The 21,456-nt window shown below is 38.7% G+C and overlaps 1 protein-coding gene across 7 annotated transcripts in view; it reads right to left on the bottom strand.

Annotated features, from left to right (window-relative positions):
* Window positions 1-21,456, bottom strand: part of FGF13 (fibroblast growth factor 13) — a 563,100-nt gene that overhangs the window by 13,213 nt on the left and 528,431 nt on the right. For all 7 annotated transcript variants that reach the window (XM_077490404.1, XM_077490408.1, XM_077490402.1 and 4 more), the window contains one exon: window positions 8,972-9,170. In XM_077490404.1, the coding sequence (XP_077346530.1) occupies window positions 8,972-9,170 (199 nt within the window). The remainder of the gene's footprint in view (window positions 1-8,971; window positions 9,171-21,456) is intronic.

Genomic DNA, 21,456 nt, shown 5'->3' with positions numbered 1-21,456 from the left:
GCAGCCAGTGATGTCACGGGCACATGCGCTCTGAAGGAACAACATACCCATGCCTTTCCATCAGAGTGCCTTGCCATGTGTGGGAGTGACGTCATCGCGGCTTGGTCAATCAGATTGCAGAGGCTCACAAACCAGGAAGAAGTTCCCAAACCCCAGAAGACCGGGTGAACATGGAATCCCTGTCATCTGTGACGGGGTGCTGCTGGAGGGATCCGTTCTAAAGGTAAGTCTAGTATGCAGTGCATACTAGTACATTATGGCTTAAGCCTGCAGGGGGTAACTTTACTACCACTTTAAAAGGTATCCTTCAAAACTGGTTGCAACATGGATCCAAGGAGCCAACATCAAATTTTTCTTTAGGTCTACGGTCTGAAAAAGAAAAACCTTTAGGATTTGTTGGATCCCCCTCAGACATACTGTCCAGCTAATAATTTCAGTTTTCTTGATTATGGTTCTAAAAATATGAAATTTAATTTATATATTAAGGGGATGCACCCGCCTAGTCTCTCTGCTTTGTATTGCAGGCTAGTAAAAACACTTACAAGTTGTGCTGCGAGTCTGTAAAATATTTCTGGCTTTTTTCTAAATAAAATATAAGTACAAAAATGCTTGCTTAATGGGCAGTGAGCCTCCACAATATTTAGGGCTGTCATGTTTGGAATATTATAATCTATTTGTGTTTTCTTGGAAAAAATCAACTCATCCCTCATCCCCCAATCAAACTGCTTGCATGCTCTCCGGTTACTGTGTGAAAATGTTTGTATTTGTCTCTGAAATATGGAATTGTATTTGACATTTTTTTCCTTGTTCAAAATAGCTGCCTCGGTTCTGCCATATGGGTTCCTGGGTTTCTTGTTTGGAAGTGTTTTGATGAACTGTGGGTTGGCATTTTGATCAACTTAGTACACAAAACAGTGGGGTTGATTTACTAAAACTGGAAAGTGCAAAATCTGGTGCAGTTGTGCATGATCAGATTCGAACTTCAGCTTGTTCAATTAAGCTTTGACAAAAAAAAAATGGATTGTTTTCCTTGCAGAGCTGCACCAGATTTTTAACTCTGCAATTTTAGTAAATCAACCCCAGTGTGCTGCTGAATAGAAGACCACAACAAGCTATGTTTTGAGACTAGTTTTGACCCTGTTCGACATTGATAGCTTAAGTTTTTCATTTTTTATTTATTTATTTTTAAGTATGTACCTTATGATGTATTGCCTATGTTGCTTCCAAAACTCAATTAAGACATTTTATTGCTAAACAATAAAAATCTGTTCTTTTTGTAAAAATGACTTACAACAGAATTTTTTGGGGTGGAAATCGATCATATTATATTATGTTGCTGCTGCTGTATGTGAGCCAATCAATTATGTAAAAGTAAAGTAAATAATCAGACATGCAATTTGTGTGATGCCAGAACATGGTGTGACTGATGCTGATCCTGAGAGTTGTACAGTATGATTCTTCGTTACACATACAGTTTTAGGACATCTCCTAAGAATGTTATTTAAAGGAATTGCATTTTTATTTATTGTTTGCCCTTTGAGCCATTTGTCCTTTGAGCCATTGAATAAGGCCGCGTACACACGGGCGGACTGTTCGCCCAACTTTGTCCGCTGAACAGTGTTTGGGCGGACAGTCCGCTCGTGTGTGGGCTTTCAGCGGACAGTTTCAGCGGACAGTTTGACGGACAAGGTTTTTCGGAATTTCCGAAAAACTGTCCGCTGAAACCTTGTTTCAGCGAACAGTCCGCTCGTGTGTAGGCTTGTTCGTCAAACAAAGTTGCGCGCATGCTCAGAAAGGATTTTCACGCCGAAAGTTATAATGCAGTGTATAGGACCTCGTATTTTTCGTCCCGTCGTACGTGCCATTCACGTCATCGCGCACGGTTTCAGCAAACTGTTCTTCCGTCGTGTGTGGCCATGTCCGTCCATGCTAATTTTGAGCGGACTGTTTGCCGAAACTGTTTGACGGACAAAGTTGGGCGAACAGTCCCCGCGTGTGTACGCGGCCTAATAGTTTCCATTTTTTTTTTCCTTTGGTACATGTCCCGCATATCAGTGACTGGGCCCCCATGCCCTTTCTTTGTCAGTCCCTTGACTTTAAGCTTAAGAACTTTTTAAAGGAAATTCATCTCTCACTGATTTCAATGAGGTTTGGATTCTGGATCTGAACTTCGGTAAAGACTGCTGAACTGAACCCTGGTACATTTGGCTCATCACAAGTTGCAACTACTGAACTCTATAAACAAAGACCTTATTCACCAAAGCATTTCAGACTGGCCTATTAAATATGTGGAAAGTAATCCACAGTTCTACTTGTTGACTGGAAATCATAGATATGAAATATAAATACTTCTATTTTATATTTACCAGCAGTGGCAGCTGTTTTTTTTTGGGGGGGGTGGTCAATAACCACCCCCTGGGCGGCACTCCTCCCCGGCTGCTGTCTGCCAGTCAGTGAATATTCATCTGCTATTCTCACACAACTGGGGGGGCCGGCCCACCCTTTTTTGAAACCTATTAGAGCATCTGGCTCTAATTACGTGCTTCAAACCCCCCCCCCCCAATTGGAATCCATGGTCCGGTGCCCTGTATGTAGATCAGGGGGCTGGACACATGGATGGGGGGCGTCACCTGTGCACCCCTAATGCCCGGGCCACCACTGTTTACTAGTCTGAAAAATCAAAACAAAAAGTTACGTTTTCTTTTTCCATTTATCTCATCTGATATCCAGAAAACTATAGTGTCACAACCAACAACAAGGCTTTTATTCATTTATAAGATGATTGTAATTTTAAAGTGCACCGCTTACTATTGAATATTTTAATATTTGCATATTCTTGGCTATCTGCAAAAGAGCTATAAACAAGCAATTTCTGACCTTTTATTGTGAAGTTATTCATCCTCAAAGGTTACAACACACTAAAGCTAGGTTTTAGTAGGATTCTAACTATTTAGAAACACCTACTGTGTGTTTAAATTAGAGGGTTGTATGGCTGCCAAAATTCTCCTCTCTGAATAAAACTAACATTTCAATGCCTGTGTAGTAAACCTTGAAAATGTATTTCTACCAATAGATGCATGAGTGAAGGGGGGCTTGTTTTAAAATGTGTTCACTGCTTGTTCAGAATATGCAGGTATTTTATTGCGTGCTTTATCTGGACACAGGTTTACTTTAAACTAAAATTGAGGCCTGAAATTATACTGAAAAATATTATAATTGAAAAGATTACATTTGCCCTACAATTATCTTAGTGTTTTCAATGCCATAACTGTTTTTTTATTAGAAAAAATAGCGTAGGGGTTAAACCCCAGATTATTTTTTTTGCTGCCTGGTGAGGAGATTTCTCTTCACATCCTGTCTTGGAGATGCAAAAGGAATTCTCTCCAAAGTGAAGAGAATTTCCATCATGGAGATTTCTCAGAGGTACATCCATGTCCTCATTGCAGATTTTTTCCAGCTAGGACACAGACAGCAATACAATCCTGATAGAGCAGGCATGTCTAAAGTCCGGCCCGTGGGCCAATCGCGGCCCACGGTCTGGTTCTGAACGGCCTGCCTGGTGTGCCGCGGGATCAGGGCTGTCAGATGAGCCTGATCCCGACACTGTGAGAAGCTCCGTCGGCTTCAAAAGTGAAAGTATAGTGCAGGGGAGTTTGCTGTGCTCTCTGCTTCCCCCTACAGTGCAGTAACCGGCTGAATGAGGAAGCTGGAAAGGTAGAGTACTGTGCTAGAAGCTAGATTTGTTTTAAAAGGGCTTTATTCATGTGTCTGTATGTGTGTGTGTTTGCATGTGTGTGCATGTGTCTGTATGTATGTCTGTATGTGTGTGCATGTATGTACGTGTATGCATGTGTCTGTATGTATGTAAGGTGCATGTATGTGTATGCATGTGTATGTATGTATGTGTGTGCATGTGTATGTATGTGTGTGCATGTGTCTGTATGTATATGTATGTCTATATGTATTTGTATGCATGTGTCTGTATGTGTGTGCATGTATGTATGTGCATGCATGTATCTGTATGTATGTGTATGCATGTATCTGTATGTATGTCTGTATGCATGTAAGGTGCATGTGTCTGTATGTCTGCATGTATGTGTATGCATGTGTCTGTATGTATGTGTGTGCATGTGTATGTATGTCTGTATGTATGTGTGTGCATGTGTTTGTCTGTGTATGCATGTCTCTGTATGTCTGTATGTATGTACTAACAACTACATACAAAGCCATCCACAACTCTGCCCCCAGCTACATCACTAGCTTAGTCTCTAAATACCAACCTACTCGTCCTCTTCGTTCCTCTCAAGACCTCCTGCTCTCTAGCTCCCTCATCACCTCCTCCCATACTCGCCTCCAGGACTTTTCCAAAGCCTCTCCAATCCTATGGAATGCCCTACCCCAATCTGTCCGCTTATCTCCTACTTTATTAGCTTTTAGACGATCCCTGAAAACACTTCTCTTCAGAGAAGCCTACCCCACCCACACCTAACTGTATTTTCATTTTCTCCATCAGCTCATCCCCCCCACAGTTAATACCTTTTGTTTCAACTTGACCCTCCCTTCTAGATTGTAAGCTCTAACGAGCAGGGCCCTCTGATCCCTTCTGTATTGATTTGTATTGTAAGTGTACTGTCTGCCCTCATATTGTAAAGCTCTGCGCAAACTGTTGGCGCTATATAAATCCTGAATAATAATAATAATTGTGTCTGTATGTGTGTGTGTGTGTGCATGTCTCTGTATGTATGTATGTATATGCATGTGTCTGTATGTATGTATGTGTCTGAATGTGTCTGTGTATGCATGTGTCTGTATGTGTGTGCATGTGTCTGTATGCATGTATGTCTGTGTGTCTGTATGTATGTAGGTCGGTATGTATGTCTGCATTTGTCTGTGTGTGTGTGTCTGCATGTGTCTGTGTGTATGTTACTTTTAATCCAGACCCTCCCCCCATTCTTGTACCATCAGAACTGCTTTTGTAGGGCGTGTGTGTGATAGCAGCCGGGACTGCTGCTTCTCTGAAAAGCAATCCATACACAGATCACTTTTCAGAGGCATTTGAAAGGCAGTAAAGAGGCATTATGTTGCCACCTTACCACCTGTTTTAAGTCCGTAAAGGCAGCATCACTATACTGCAACTGTGCAATCCACACAGTTGCGGGGTAGTTGCAGCGCAGGCCCATTCACCCTGGGTATACCTCCAGCTGCAGCCACAGCATGTGTACACCCCCAGCTGCTCCCTCTGCAGCTAAAGGGGGAGAAGTTGAGGGTGGTAAAACAGCTTAACCATGTGGTTTTACTGCCCCTCCAACAAGCCCTTGGTTCACATCTGTGTGGCTGCGTGCTGTGTGTAGGGCAGACCATTCATTTCAATGGGCTTCCCTACCCACAAAAATGCAGGGAAAGAAGTCCCTGAGCTTTTCTTTTTTTTTTTTTATTGCACTGCACCAAAAGCACCCCACGTTTTCCAATGTGTGGGGTACCATTAAGAATTAACGGTACCCCTAAAGAGCAGAGCATTCTTCTGTGTGTCGGGAACGAGCACGACAAAGGTAATAGAATTCTTGTTGGGCAGTGTATTAGTGCTCGAACGACTGGATTCGACCGAATTTTAATGGTTCAAAGAATGTCAGGCAAAATGGTCAGCCCTCACACATGTTCACTTCATCAAATCTGGCCCTCTTTGAAAAAAGTTTGGACACCCCTGTGATAGAGGTTCTAATCCTTCCATATTCCATCTAAAACAAGATACAAATCTGCCTTTACATACACGTAAAGGACAAACACAATGCATATTTTGCAGTAGCCTAATACAACCTACAAATAATATTGTTTAATTGTCCTAGATACATTAAACTGATGAAAGGTGATATCTGTGGGTTACAGCACATCAATCTTCTTTGCATCATTTAATAGTGTAAAGTATGAGCCAGGATACAGGAGTTTTCTAGTTTTAATATTAATACCGAATGTCTCCTATCATGAAATGAATTTGGTCTAGACTCAATGTGCCAGGAATGTTGTATATTGCTACTGAAAAAGTGAACAATATTCTAATACATTACATATGTTTTGCTACAAATGTTAAAAGGTATGTAAACTCAAGCCATGAACTTAAAGTGGTTGTAAACTCTCCCCCACAACTTTGTCCCATGTGAATCAGCATAAAAAAAAACCCTAATGAACACTACTTGTAGATATCTCCTTACTTGCATAGTATTGTTGTAATCCTTTTTGTTCTTTAGAATGACGTCACTGAGCATGCCCATATCTCCCATGATTTACGGCACACTCTGTGTGCTTGTCTATCTATTATCAGGACTTCCTACAGCACAACACTGAAATTCCACAAGACTGCATAATCAGTCAGAGCTTCCTCCTACACCCCATGTGACCATGTGATATCACATGGAGTGGAAAAAAAAAAGGCATCGGACAGCATTACTGCAGTCTTATCAGCTGAAGCTGATAAGACTGACATAGGCAAACACTAGATATTCGGGCCAAGTAAATACTATGAAATAAAACAAGTCAGCTATGAGCAGGGAAGCAGGGTTGCCATAGAAACATTGGATTGAGAAGGAGGCTTGGTTAACAGTACAGGAAACAATACTTTAGATGGCGCTGCCTTACCCCTGGAAACAAGTTTTTAAAGTTTCTTTAACCGCTTCAGCCCCGGAAGATTTTACCCCCTTCCTGACCAGAGCACTTTGTGATTCGGCACTGCGTTGCTTTAACTGACAATTGCGCGGTCGTGCGACATGGCTCCCAAACAAAATTGACATTCCCACAAATAGAGCTTTTTTTTGGTGGTATTTGATTACCCCTGTGTTTTTTATTTTTTGCAATATAAACAAAAAAAGAGCGACAATTCTGAAAAAAAACAAATTTATTTACATTTTGCTATAATAAATATCCCCAAAAATATCTAAAAAACATTTTTTTTTCCTTAATTTAGGCCGATACGGTTTTTTTTGTACTAATGGCGGCGATCATCGATTTTTATCGTGACTGCGACATTATGGCGGACACATCGGACATTTTTTAACACATTTTTGGGACCATTGTCATTTATACAGCAATCAGTGCTACACAAATGCACTGATTCCTGTGTAAATGACACTGGCAGTGAAGGGATTAACCACTAGGGGGCAGTGTAAGGTTTAAGGGTGTCCTGGGGAGTGTTTATAACTGTGGGGGGCGTGGCTACATGTGACCCAGCACTGATCTCTGCTCCCGATCACACGGAGCAGAGATCAGTGACACTGTCACTAGGCAGAACGGGGGGATGCTTGTTTACATTAGCCGTGGGACCACGACTCGACTCACGGAGGTCCCGGCCGGCACGCAAATTTAAAGGGACGTACCAGTATGCCCATTTGCCCAGCCGTGCCATTCTGCCAACATACATTGGCAGAATGACATTTGCGATTTGGGCTGGATTACAGTGGCTATAGTTTGATAATTACTTATTATAATGGACTAAATTAAAAGAAGCATCAGAGTGGGAGAATTTACTTCCTTTTTCATTTATTTGGTCCCTTTCAGTCTGTTAATTGAAATCATTTTGATAAGTTAGAAAAAATAAAAAATACCTGTTGATCCTGCCAGAAATCTAGTGAACTGATAAGTCCCTGTGTTTTCTACCTTTGCTTATAATATGAAATAAATGGCATCCAGCTATCTCTGAGGACTACAGAACCTTACCCCTCTATGTTAAAGACAATATAGGAGAGGGGTGGGATCTAGAGACTTATCTTATTTGTTATCTTGTTTCTGTAGTCCTGATACAGAAGGGTAAGTGAGGGTTATCATCCTTGTACTGGAATTGTTACTGACAGAATCCTCAGGTGAAACAAAAAAGAAAACAAAACTTGAAAGAAAACGGATGTAGCCACCACATACAGCGTAAGGATGACTAAACTGCAATACATAAATTTTTTATTTCTGTGTTTAGATATGCTATATGTCTTTTAAAAACATATGATAATTTAAAGCTACTGTCAACAGTCCTGGTTGATAAAGAAAATGTAATGAAAAGGATTACTTATTTTCTGAAGAAAAATGCTGTTTCAGGATCCCAACAAAGCTTGTTATGTGATCAAAAGCCTAGGCATTCTGTTATCCTCTATCTGCTAAAAGGAAGAATAAGCCAATCCAAACTCTGACCCTCTCCTTTAAAAGAGATGACATGACCAAATGCCTAGGCTTTTGATTATGTGAGTAGTACATGAGAAAAGGTAAGTATTTTAGCGTTTTAGTTATAACTAGTCTGAGAAAGACTTCGAACAGCCTATCTTAAAATAGGAGTATAAATCTGCTTTAAGCCAGACTATCAATCAACATGCCAGCTAAACTCCACACACCTATGATAACTACAGACGTTAAAGGAACATTCACACTGAATCTGACAAATCTCTTCTTCTTACCTTCGGGCTTCCCCATTGATGTTTTTTATTTCTACAGGTCATTTTAATTTATTTTCCAGAATGTAGATATTTCATATCCTCTGTGCACAGTAATCCATCATTATTTACTGCATTGTCAAAGGGTATATACAACAACTCTCAATAGAAGAGTTCACTTTAAAAGAAAGTACACCTATTCCTTTTGCCCAAATCCATCCTAGCCCTAACCCACCCTCCCTCTCTGCATACTTACAGTGTTCACACAGTTTCTTGTTTACATCCTGGCCAAACCTGCACATTACAGCCCCATTGACTTCTATAAGGCCATCTACCTTTGTCGCCAACATTGAGACACAGACACATAAAATTCTATTGGGCTGTAATGTGCGGGCATAGTCAGAAGACTTGTGGCACTGGATGTAAACAATTACTAGAAGACAAATCCATCAGATCAAAGTAAGTATGCACCTGTTGGGGAAGGGGCAGTGGGTTAGGTCAAGGTTAAGGGCCAAAACACTTTATTTACATCCCACATTATCATATGACCTGTTGATATAATAATTTACCTTTCAATGGTTTTGGCAGGAAGTGAGCTGCAGGTTTGTTTTTCTTTACATGGTTGCCTTTCATAATTTCACCTTCTTTGTTGAGACCCAAAAACCAGCTCCTCCCCGAATGTTGCTGTCTGTAGATCATTGAGGAGTACGTCACATAATAGTTTTCAAACACTGACTCTTTGAATTTGCATTCAGGTGTAAAATGTTCCTGTAAAAAGAAAAAATACACACCTTGACCAAAGCAGTCTAGAAATTATAATTAATACAGGTTTAAAATGAACAGTAAAAGAATATTAAAAGATCAGTATATTATTGAACAAAAAGAATAATCACTAAGGAATATTAAATTAGAACCACAATACATTATTAATCTGAAGCAGCCAATATAACAGCAAGGTTGGAGTCCTTGTCCTACTTTCAGTATGGTTCAGCCTAGAGTACTAGCACAGGTAAGGAGCCCACAAAACAAGAACACATGCTCATATGTTTTAAAGAATTAGCCATTATAGGTATAGCTACAAAAGGAACAAGAAAGACATGTGTGTCCTTTTGTAATATAATCTTAAATACGTCTTATGGCTTCAAGGATCTGGGGTAAATCTGTTGATGTCATCTATAAAACAACCAAAGGATATAAAAGTGATATACTTAAGGAAAGAAACAAAACAAATGACCCTCTGTCCACTTTTTATGGCTTATCGATGAAAGCAGAAGTTCCCAGGAATTTTGACACCCTCACAGTGGCCCAAGATGATACATTTTTCATAAGCCTAACTATCATAACTATTATAAACTATCTTAAAGGGTCTGCCATAGCTCCCTTCTGTTCCTCATTTGGTGGAACAGTTCCACATTTGGACCAAATCAATTTGTCCCCTTTTCTGCCTAAAATTTCTTGTTTGCTGATCTTATGTAAAGATCAAATGGTAAAGCAGGACAGTCTCACAAAAATAAGAATATCAACGAACAGTCCACTAAATAAACTATTACGAGCTGTTGCTGCTATATTTGTCTTCAATCCAGAAATGTCTACACAGTACACTTTTTCTGGTAGATGATCTCAGTCTGATAGTCAACATCATGCCCCAGTTGATGCACTATCGTGCAAAACATGTCAGGTACATAGCCAGATCTACCACACTTTTTATGAACTATTTTGCCTGTACACACCTTTGTTGATGGTTTGTACCTTCAGGAAATGTGTTTTTTTTATCTTTTTATTTTAAATAAATTACCTTTTTTTACCGGAGTGACCTGCTCTATGTGGAACCTTTTTTTCTATTTTTCCTTCCCGATATACCAACTTGTGTGTGGTCAACCACACTTTCCTTGGAGCCCAAGACGTTGACATTCTACATTGGACATCTTGGCTGAAAGTCGGGCGTTTTACCATCTTCATTGGAAGATCAATTGCTGTGGATTACAATCTTATGCTTGATCGACTCACAACAAAGGTGTGTTGGTCCACACCTTAGGTAAGAGTACCCATTATCTTCCTTTACTGTGTGTACCTGATATCTCTTTGTAAGAAGTTTGCTGTTGGATCCTAGTTGAGAAGTGCCTGCATCTTTACACCATTTTATACATCTGAAGTTCCCTCTATGAATTTTGGGTATCTTCCACAGAGGATTGGTTATTTATTGTTGAAGGGACTTTATCGCCCATGTGGTGTCTGATCCTGTGTCCAGGATATATACATTCCATTTCATCCATGTGATTTACTATTATGGACTTCACAGATTTCAATATCATTATTGATTTAATTTTATGAATATCTTACACTATTTTCCACTATTTTTACACTTAGTATTTTGTTCACTGTCATTAGTGAGTTCATACCGCAGATTTCTTATCATTATTGAGTTAATTCTATGAATATTTTATATTATTCTTCGCTATTCTTACACTTATTATTTTGCTCACTGTCACTAGTGAGTTCATTTATATAGCGCTGCATTTTTTGTTTTATTCTTCTCTCACAATTTATCATTGTTGATGCTGGCTGCTACATTTTTTCACCTTGACACATTGGTAGCGCAATTATATTTTTATTTTGTATCATTCAGCCCACTTTTTCTGAGCCTACATTTCCCTGGACCCACTCCAGTCTGTGAAAAAAAAGATGTAGCACAGATAATAGCTTATCTCTTGATCATCCCACTTTTTTTTAACCTAGCAGCATTCTCCTTAGCATATAAACCAGGGGAAGGGAACCTATGGCTCTCGAGCCAGATGTGGCTCTTTTGATGGCTGCATCTGGCTCTCCCCTCTCAATCTGCAGACTGCGTAGTGTGCCGATCCGTGGATTGAGCCCATAGGAAAGGCCACAGCTTCGGCCTACCTCCGGAGCTGCGGCCATCTCGGTATACCCGGTGGCGGCCTAGGTGAGCGGTGCGCTGACGTCACCATTGCCCGCCTCAACTGTTCATGGATCTGCCTGCCTGTGTAGTGGTAAGCAAGCAGACAATCATAGGGGAGATGTGGATATTACAGTGGGGGAGATGACGTGGATATTACAGTTATAATTGAAATTAGTTGATTAATCGATTAAAAAAAAAAAATCGTTTTAAACATATTGTATGGCTCTCGCGGAATTACATTTTAAAATATGTGACGTTCATGGCTCTCTCAGCCAAAAAGGTTCCCTACCCTTGATATAAACGGATTGAGTCCTTGTGCTGATAGCACGTTAAATTTCACATATGTATACTGCTTGCATTAAAAAACACACATTTAATGATGTATTAATGATTACAGATTTGCATTGATTGGGTTTGTATCTGCCTAGAGTTAAGTCTTAAATCTGCAGAAAAACAACCCCCCCCCCCCCCCCCCCAAACCCAACATCAATTAAAAGTTCCCACAATATGTGCAAAAATCTATACCTTTTTGTAAAAACTGAAGTGTAAATGGGCCCTTGATTTCCAAGCAGTTCAAGAGGTGACTGGATCAGTACTGGCAAAGTAGAAAACACTTAGAACTGAAAATCCCCTTCACGTTACATGGAGTAACAGGAATACACAGATTAAAATTAACACTCTACAGAGGTGTTGAAACACTTTCACTGCTAATTATACTGCTGAACATGCAGGCTTAGATATACAGACATCATCAAGGGATATCTGAGGGAGTACCCCGCCTGCAGCTGCTCTACTATGAACATCAAATGTGGGAATCACATCGTCTCTGGGATACGTGACGAGGGGAGAAGCAAGAAAATTCCTCTCTCTACAAATAGGCAACTGTAATAGGCAGCTAAAAAGCTACTGGGCAAAATTAAGATATCTCAAGAGGAATCAGCAGTCAAAACTGCGTGGGTTGAAATGGAGAAGGAAAACACACTAAACCCTTTTGAATATTTATTGTGATGTGTTTCAAGACTGCCAGAAGCTTTGAGGCTCGTGCTGTTGAAATCATCACAGCAATGCGCTAATCATTCCATGCAAACCCTAAATCAGGCATTACACGACTCACCATTGAGTGCCTTTTATTGCCATTAGCAGGAAATCCTTTTTCGCTGTGCCGTTCTATGAAAAGTCTGCAAGAAGGCACTATGGCAAATGTCTCTGTGTTCATGCTAAGCATAACAGTAGTATAATGAAGGGAGTGCTCCTTCTAACAAAAAACGACTAATTCAGAAATCCACTGTAGACATAAAAAACTGTATGGAAGCATTTTGATATTTTTTCCTGTATTCATTGGGTTCTGAAGTATTTTCATGGTACATTGGTGCAAAATTTAATTCAAATAATTGAACATCTGTTACTGGAAACATTGCTGATGTACTGTACATAAAGTATAAGAGGTATTTTTTTTTTGATCTGGATAGAGTGGTGATAGAGTGGTTAGGGGCAGAAAAACTGTCAAGTCTTTATGGCTGCATGCAGAGGCGTAGCTTGAGATTTGTGGGCCCTGGTGCAAAAGTTGACCTGGGCCCCCCACTACGACCCACCTCTTCCACCATGTGTGCAGAGATACTCAAAGTGGCTTAAGAGTTTAGAGTTTACAGAGTTACTCCTTAGAGGACAGGGATCACCCCTGGAGAATCAGAGGACCGGGACCCTTGGCAGGTCATTAGACAGAGCTCCTTTCCCATTCCAGCACTGAAAAGAGCCCCCCCCCCACCCCCCACAATACACAGGGCTGAAATCACATTCCTGTACACACAGTCTATCAGCCTTCACAGGGTGTATCTGGCTTTTATGTTGCCATTCTGACCTGTGGAATCCCCTGGTCGGAACGGCAGTGTAGTTACAGTAGGCAGATACGCCCTATGCAGATCATGGCTGACTGGCTGTGTTGTAAAGGAGTGTGATTTCAGCCCTGCGGAGGAGCAGCTGTATAGAGTGCTGTACTGGGAAAGAAGCTCATCAACGGGCATAGCATCCAGGGCAGAGAGGGTGGTCAAGGCGGTTTGGGGGGGAGGCGCAACTTAGATCTGGGGGGGCAAAATCTGGAGCCTGCAGCCCCTCAGGGGCCCATCAGGAGGGGTTAAGGGATTTGTTTTAGCAATTTCTGAAGGTTTCTCTGTCAGTGTTGGCAGGTGTTTATTAATAAAATAAATGGGATTGGACCAAGCACAGAACTCTGGGGGACCCCACTACCCACCACCCCGAGTACTCCCCATTTATAACCACCCACCCATAAACATTTTAATTTTTTTTTCAGGAAAGGGGTCAAGAAGAAACTGAAAAACATGGAAAAGAAGCCAAGAACTCCATCTGCTGGTAGTCTTGATCATAATGTAGATGCAAGACAATTTTGCAAACCTACTACACATTACCTTTAGTTAGCAGGTGACCAGACAATTCACACAGCACAAAGTCTCACTAATCGTATCCTTTCATTCTAATTTGAGTATCTGTAGATCTCAACTGTTGTAGACAAAAGGATGACCCTCACTACTACTATCATGTAAAAATCAGAGCATCATGGTAGGAAATCAGGAGTCAGATGTTTCCAAATCCTGCATACATCAAAGCAATTGCAACTTTTTCAATACTACAATATTACTGAATTTCAAGCTTGTCCAGTTATTCTTTTTGTACCCAGAACAGTGGAAGCAAATTCCAACCCCTGCTTGTGGAAGACAGCGCTAAAAAAAAAAAACAAGGTACATGATGGTAATACACAGTTTATGTATTTATTTTTTTACAGTGAATCCTGTATGCAATACAGTCAGCTGCTTTTCCCAAGTGGATAATGGAAATATATCCCATTCACAGGCAGAGAAGCATTTTCCAGAACAAGTTAAGAAAACAGCAATTAGCATTTAATAAAATCACTTTTATTAAAGCAAATTAATGAGAACATTGTGCTATTACTTAAAACTCCACTAAAGAGATCTTTCACCCAGCTTCAATTGCATCTTCCTCTTGAAGATATCTCTTGATGAGTGCAGTTTGTTTCATGTTTTTATAGCTTTCATGGTACAGTTTACTGTTTTGTAACATGTAATCTGTCATGCCAATCTTAAGGAGAAGTCTATTAACTGCAACCTAAAATAGTCTGTCAATGAAGGACATACTGTACATCTGTTCTACATAGGATAACTTAGTGTAGGGCTGCCAAGAGCTTTTGCACCAAGTAGCTATATAAAAAAAATATATATATAAAAATATTTTTGGTTTTAATTGTTAACACTAAAAAAGATAAATAGGGTGAATTTTTTTCATAAAATCATCATAATTTCTCATCACTTTTCAGCAGCTTGTTGATGAGTTCAGGACAATTCAGGTCAAAAGATGGTAATTAGTAATTTGCCTCCCCAAGTGTAATTACCTAGAGAAAATCCAGCAGATGGCATAGAAAAGGCCAGTGAGGTAGAAAAGTATATTTTTTAATATACGCATCACATAAACCTGGAAGTGGAACCTCTAAAGCATCACGACATTACTATCCTTCATTAATATCTTGTTATGTGGATCCTGCAATTTACACAGTCACAAGCCAACCATTCTCTGTATACCTTAACTGGTTAAAAAGAAAAAGAAGTAAAAATAATACCAAATATAGCACTCCATATATTACATCGACTATCAAACTGTGGAATGTTCCGGCTCCACAGTTCAGCCGCGCTCAAGCAAACAAGAGGATGGACTGTCAAATGTGGATTCACTCAGATGAGCACTTGATATACTTGAGAGCAAAGGTATTTGACATTTCTGTCATCCAAATACATACTCTCCAAGGAAAGCAAAGCTACCCTAATGATGGTCATAATTAAACTATATTAGCTAATTTGTCTGCAACACAATATACATATGTTTTATATTTTTATCAGGTATAACAGCACATGATACAAGCATGTTTATAAATCATTCGATTCTCCTTAAGGGCTGAAAAAACACTACTATAAAAATTGCAGGCAAATATATAAAACACAAATTATTTCATGCATGTTAAAAGTCATGAACTGATCCAGAAATACAATTTCAGTTCCCCTAATTTATTGGCCTGAAAAGTTATTTATATTTTTAATCATCATACTTCAGATTAAAAATTAAAGGAGTCTTGCTTTGGAAGTGATTGTCTGTAAACTGAGGTTAAGATAATATAGGAAGGTTATAGTAGTGATTTATAGTCCATAAAGCAGGGAAATCACACACAGTTGGCAGAATTATGGGCTATGAAGTAAATGTTCTCATTTATTCAGGTCATGGTATAGCTAGTAGTAGTTAGTCACATTAAGGTGGAACTTCACTCTCCCAATTAACATTGATTATTTTTAATCCTTATGCTGCTAGCATAAGCAAAGAAATTGGATAGTATATCACTTATCATTTACTTGTTTTAAACTTTTTCTTTTGCATGTCTTCAGATGCTTCCTGGTTTCTTGCCTAGGCAACTGATGTCATACAGCTTAGAAGTCTTCAGGAGGGGAGAAGGGGTTTTCTTAGCTAAGCACACTCTCCTGCATGCATGCTTAAGCTAAAGGCAGATGGATTCTAGGAAGTAAATGCTACAGTAATCATTTTCCTTTACTCAAGATGGCCACAGCTATAAATGCTAGGGTGTTTTTCAAAGTGATTTCTCAAGAATATACACTTAAAGCATAAAGACATGGATGAATGGGGGAGTTTGCTTTGAATATTAAAAATAAATTAAATTGCGTTTTTTGTTTGTGGTGCTCAGATGTAGTGAAGATCCACTTTAAAGTGGACTAGTTTGGTAAAGTTAAAAATGTTTTGTAGCCTGTCTAAGCCCCATCTTCAGTTTTAAGGAAATTTCCCAGCATTTTTATCCACACAGGTAGCACAAATGCCTTAATCCAATCATCATGGAAAGTCAGTTTTTGACTGTCTAAGAATAGGGTGAGAAGTGTAAATGTTGTGGAGCCACCCTGTTCTAGCTACATGACCCCATCCTTTGTATCAGGGAGGGCACTTGGTTCCCAAGAGGCATGAAAGAGGCTATCTACAGTATCGCAAACTGGAATAACAAATTATTGGAAACCAGTAGATGCCTTCTCCCCCCACATTTTGACAACATTTAACACCTTCAGCCATATTTAATACCTATGTAAATCTCCTGACACCAAGTATCCAGATATGTAACTTAAACAGGGTAGCTCCAGAACTTTCACACCTCCCATCCTGTTCTTGGACAATGAACACCTGCCATTTCATGGTGACTGGATTACGGTGTCTGCACTGCATGTGTTGATATAAATGCAGTGGTATTTTTCTGACTGAAGGAGTGGCTTGGACAAGCCACGTAAGCATCATCAACATTACAGAGCAATTCCAGTATTGTGTGACCAACTACTACTAGCTATGGGTCAGATTAAAAAAGTTTTGTTTCCATTAATGTAAAAAACACTTGATCACAGCTATAAACATATGATAAGAACATCTATACACCAACGAGCAGTGAAGAACACAGGGATCAACACGCTTCATCCAAAAAGAGATTTCTCAGGATCCACTTCGTTTTTCAATCTTTGTGATATTATAGCTGATAAGTGATACAAACAATACATTATTCTAACATTAAAATCCAAATGTTATAACAAATATATATTTATACCATACAAAAACAGGAGGATGTTCATTTCATAAACTACTATGAGGTTTCCAAGAGGAAAAAAAAACCCCTCCAGAAACATCATAGTTTAACATAACATAAGTGCTCATACACACTGGTGCGACTTGTCATACAATTTTACAGGTCACCTATTGTCAGCAAAGGAACTGTTCAAATCGGTGCAATGTCGACTTTGCAGTGCCAAACCAATTTGTAAAAGTAGTTTCTGCACTACTTTTGGCAATTTCAGGTGTGATTTGCATAGACATCTGTGCATGAAGTTACACAGATGTCAGCCGAGTCACACCTGAAGTCACACTGACATGTGGTCTTCAAGTGAAGTCGCACAATTTTAAAGCTGTATTCAGTGTTAACCAGGGCTAAAAGATACAGAAACATAAAATCTATTTACATTAATGCACTAGAAAAAAGGAGGGGGGGATTTTACACAGAAGGGTAGACTATAGGGATACCAAACTGCCTTAATGGATAAAATAGCTGGTTTCCTTTCCTAAATTTAAGCATCTAAGAATGGAGTAAAACTGAGCTTGTTGTTCAAGTCCAGTTTTTTGCAGGCATTTCAATTGAAGATCCATCTATATTCCCACTTCAAGATGGTCATATCAAATCATCCACCCCGTGGGTGTGGATGGATGCGTTCTAATGCAAAGAATTTTAATCCATCATACTTATAATCATCAGCTTGAGAAAAATGATGGGTTACTAAGTCACCACCTTTAGTGTAACTGACAAGATCACATATACTTCCCAAAATCTACGTTTGGTTTTACCAATGTAAAAGGCCTGACATAACGTAGACAATGCCCACCATTTGGCAGGAAACAAAGTGTTGAGGGGAAAATCTTCTCCCATTGGGCAATGTCTAGGAAGTTTTGTGGGCTATGTATTTACAGTGACCACAGTCACCACATGGAAAAGTTCCCACCTACTGTGTAGTGGCTAGATGTCAAAATATCTTTGATGGATTGATTACTATTGTATGTTTTACTGGGTTGTGAAATGACAAACGACAGATTCCTCCCACTCCCACTCTACCACTATACCCAAAGCTAAAAAGTTTTGGATGGAGTTCTATTTTAAACTGCAACTCTACAATTTATGCTTTGCACCTCAGTTGAGTATATAACATAACCAAATTACCAGACAGTGTAATAAAGAAAAATAACATACTATTTTAAGGGTCCATCTCCACAACTATAAAATAAGCGGGCTAAAGCAGGAGAAAAAACCCTGCTCCTATGATGCAAATATAGTTTCAATTTTTTTTCTCTGTATAAGCTATGCTGTCATTCATTGTGATGTGATGAATTAGGAGGGTACAAACAAGATGTTCCTAGAATTAGGTCCTGACTCTGAGCTGAATATCATCTGGTTTGTCAGATGTTCATACTGAAATATTAAAACAGTATTATATTTATGGAAGTATGCAAAACTCTGTGGTTAAGGAGATTTTCACATTTTTCCACAAATCGAACAAATAATAAATAAAGAAATAAATAAAGTTTGTTTATCCATGCTAGTTTGAAGACAAGAACGAATACAGCGATATGCTAATTTATATATATATATATATATATATATATATATATATATATATATATATTTACTAACTAAAAATACAGTGTGAAATACTATCAAATACACTTGGTGATAATACAAAAATATAGAACTACAAATATTTGATGGGTGATACAGATGATGACGAATTTTACCACAAGCTCTTGTTACAAAATGCCATGTGTCAACACTTTATGTCTTAGTAAACTTAGACTTAGTAAATAGCTTTTCGTGACTCTACAAACTCATGAAAACAAACTAGGTGTTGAATTTAACACATGTGATTTCTTCTCAACACAAAGACCTTCAAGCTTAAACCTTTTTTACAGTAGATGGGCAATTTTGTTAACCATATACAAACTTGGTAATTTAACCAAGATATATTTTTAAATACAGATACATTTAGAATGAATCTATGGTTCAACACATAACTAATCCAATTCTAAGAGTTTGAAGTTAGTTTTGTTGAGATATAACAAGATATATATCTCTTTGTTTAAAAGGGAGTAGAACTTCTACTGCAGTTAGAATTCAACTCACTCCAAAACTGACACTATTGATTAGTTTAGTTAAGCATATACTCAAACAACTTAATTACCCAAAGGGTAAAAATATAAATTATTACAATACCAGAGATTTACAAAATCTGTTTTGAGAAGTATCAGCTGGGTGTCCAAAAGGACTTCTCCAACACTCCTACATTCTTCGGTACTGTTTTTTTCCTGCTCGTCTCTCCATTTCACGATCTCCTTTGACTATGTGTCTCCAATCTATATTCCCCCAGGAATGGGTGTGGAAATGCCTTTCATATCGTAAGTGATGCCAAACACATGTAATTTCCTGCCAAAAATCTATAGGGGCAATATTGAACCTTTACTCACAGTGGCTAATAGATGGTGATGTATAGAAAATTGACTTTAATTCCTGAATAACCTTTTAACTTAAGCTTAGAAAAAGAACAGAAAATACCAATATCAAGAACTGTCTATTATGTATCAAACAGTCTTTCGTCTCTACCCATGAAATATGGGTTTGAGAACACACACATATACACACACACATATACATACATAGATAAAATAATGCATGCAAACCAAAATATGTGACATTGTTCAATTAAGTAAACATATATTTGCCCTGTTATAATGCAATAATGTTTAGTAGGGATTTATGGCTAATATAATTATTTGCAGTGAAAATTTCAATACATTTTAGGTACAGCTTGGTTTGTAAAATAATTTTTGAATGAGCCCCATTCCCTTTTCTCATTTAACCACTTCAATACAGAGCACTTTCGCCCCCTTCCCAGCCCAATTTTCAGCTTTCATCGCTCTAGCGCTTTCAATGACAATTGCGCGGTCATGCTACACTGTACCCAAATGAAATTTTTAGCATTTTATTCGCACAAATAGAGCTTTATTTTGGTGTTATTTATTCACGACTCTGTTTTTTATTTTTTGCGATATAAGTGCAAAAAAAGCGTAAATTTGGAAAAAAAACAATATTTTCTTTTTTCTATTTTAAAAGAAATCCAATAAAATCTAATTTTGTCATAAATTGAAGCCAAAATGTATTCTGCTACATGTTTTTGGTAAAAAAAATTCCGTTAAGTGTATAATAATTGGTTTGTGTGATCACGGACATATGTACGCAAATGATCATGTACATATGTGTGCAGGTGATCACGTACATATGTGTGCAGATAATCATTGGGACATGTGATTTTAGTGGGACATATGTGGGGGACATGTTTTTATTATTAGGGACATGTGTTTTTATTATTTTGGGACATGTATGTTTTGGGGACATATGTGGCGACTGTGTTTAAACTGTGTGGTGTGTTGTGTGTTTACACTAGACTGATGATCAGTGAGTAAAAAGCTGTAAAAAACAGCTCATACTCACTGATCATCAGCCGGCTGCAGCGATCTGCTCTCCTCTCCTCAGCGATGACTTCTGTGTGAGGAGAGGAGGAGCCGATTGCCTAGCAACTGGCTGTTTGTTTACATCACATGACGGCTGTGATTGGACACGGCCGTCATGTGATCAGGAGGGCCAATCACAGAGCCCTCCTGCCGATCTGAGATGCGCCGTGTCCGGGTGACACAAGCACATTGGGATCGCGCCGCTGCGCGGGCACGCGCGCGATCCCGCTCCTTCTGAAGGACGTTCCTGTGCATTGGCCGGGTGGGAAGTGGTTAAGAAAAAAATACGCCTGTCAGCTCATTTGAAATATGAGTCTCTAATCTCACTTTCTTATCACTTCTGGGTGACGGAAATATAATTTACAATCTGGGAAAACTTAAAATAAGACACTTAAAACCTTCTTGTGAGGGTTTCTTAGTTTTAAAAACAAATCAATGAACTTAGTTTAACCTCCTAAGAAAAAAACAAAAAAACAAAATGGCTTCAACTCCTTTAATCTAAACATGCTAAATTAACATGATCAGGCCTCACATTAATTGATCCTTTTAACCTCAATAGTCCTGACAGGTTGGTCAAATCAAAAAGGTATGAAAAGTGATAATTGGTTATAATTGGCTTATGTTAATGCCATATGTTACCTAAACATTATACAGGGTGTTGCAGAATACATCCTTTAAAGTTTAATCTAGTTTGTTTATGCATTTATCATGTACAGCACTATTATGCTTTACAGAAACACCCAATTATACATTTAGAAAATTTGTGTATATTAAATTAACTATTTTAATGACCTTGAAATATACACATTTACTTGGATATGCCTCTCTTTGTGCATTTTACAATACGTATAAATCACTTCCTCCTAAACAGTACAGTGAACACACTTATGGTCTCCACTTCATGTGAATTTAATTGCTTGTAAGTCTGAAATGTATCCCTTTGCTGAAGATGCCTCAGCTAAAATC

Source organism: Lithobates pipiens, unplaced genomic scaffold, assembly GCF_037356315.1.
Source record: "Lithobates pipiens isolate NorthernLeopardFrog02 unplaced genomic scaffold, aLitPip1_a1.2 Scaffold_1, whole genome shotgun sequence".
Lineage (NCBI taxonomy): Eukaryota > Metazoa > Chordata > Amphibia > Anura > Ranidae > Lithobates > Lithobates pipiens.
This window is presented reverse-complemented; position numbering and strand designations above follow the sequence as displayed.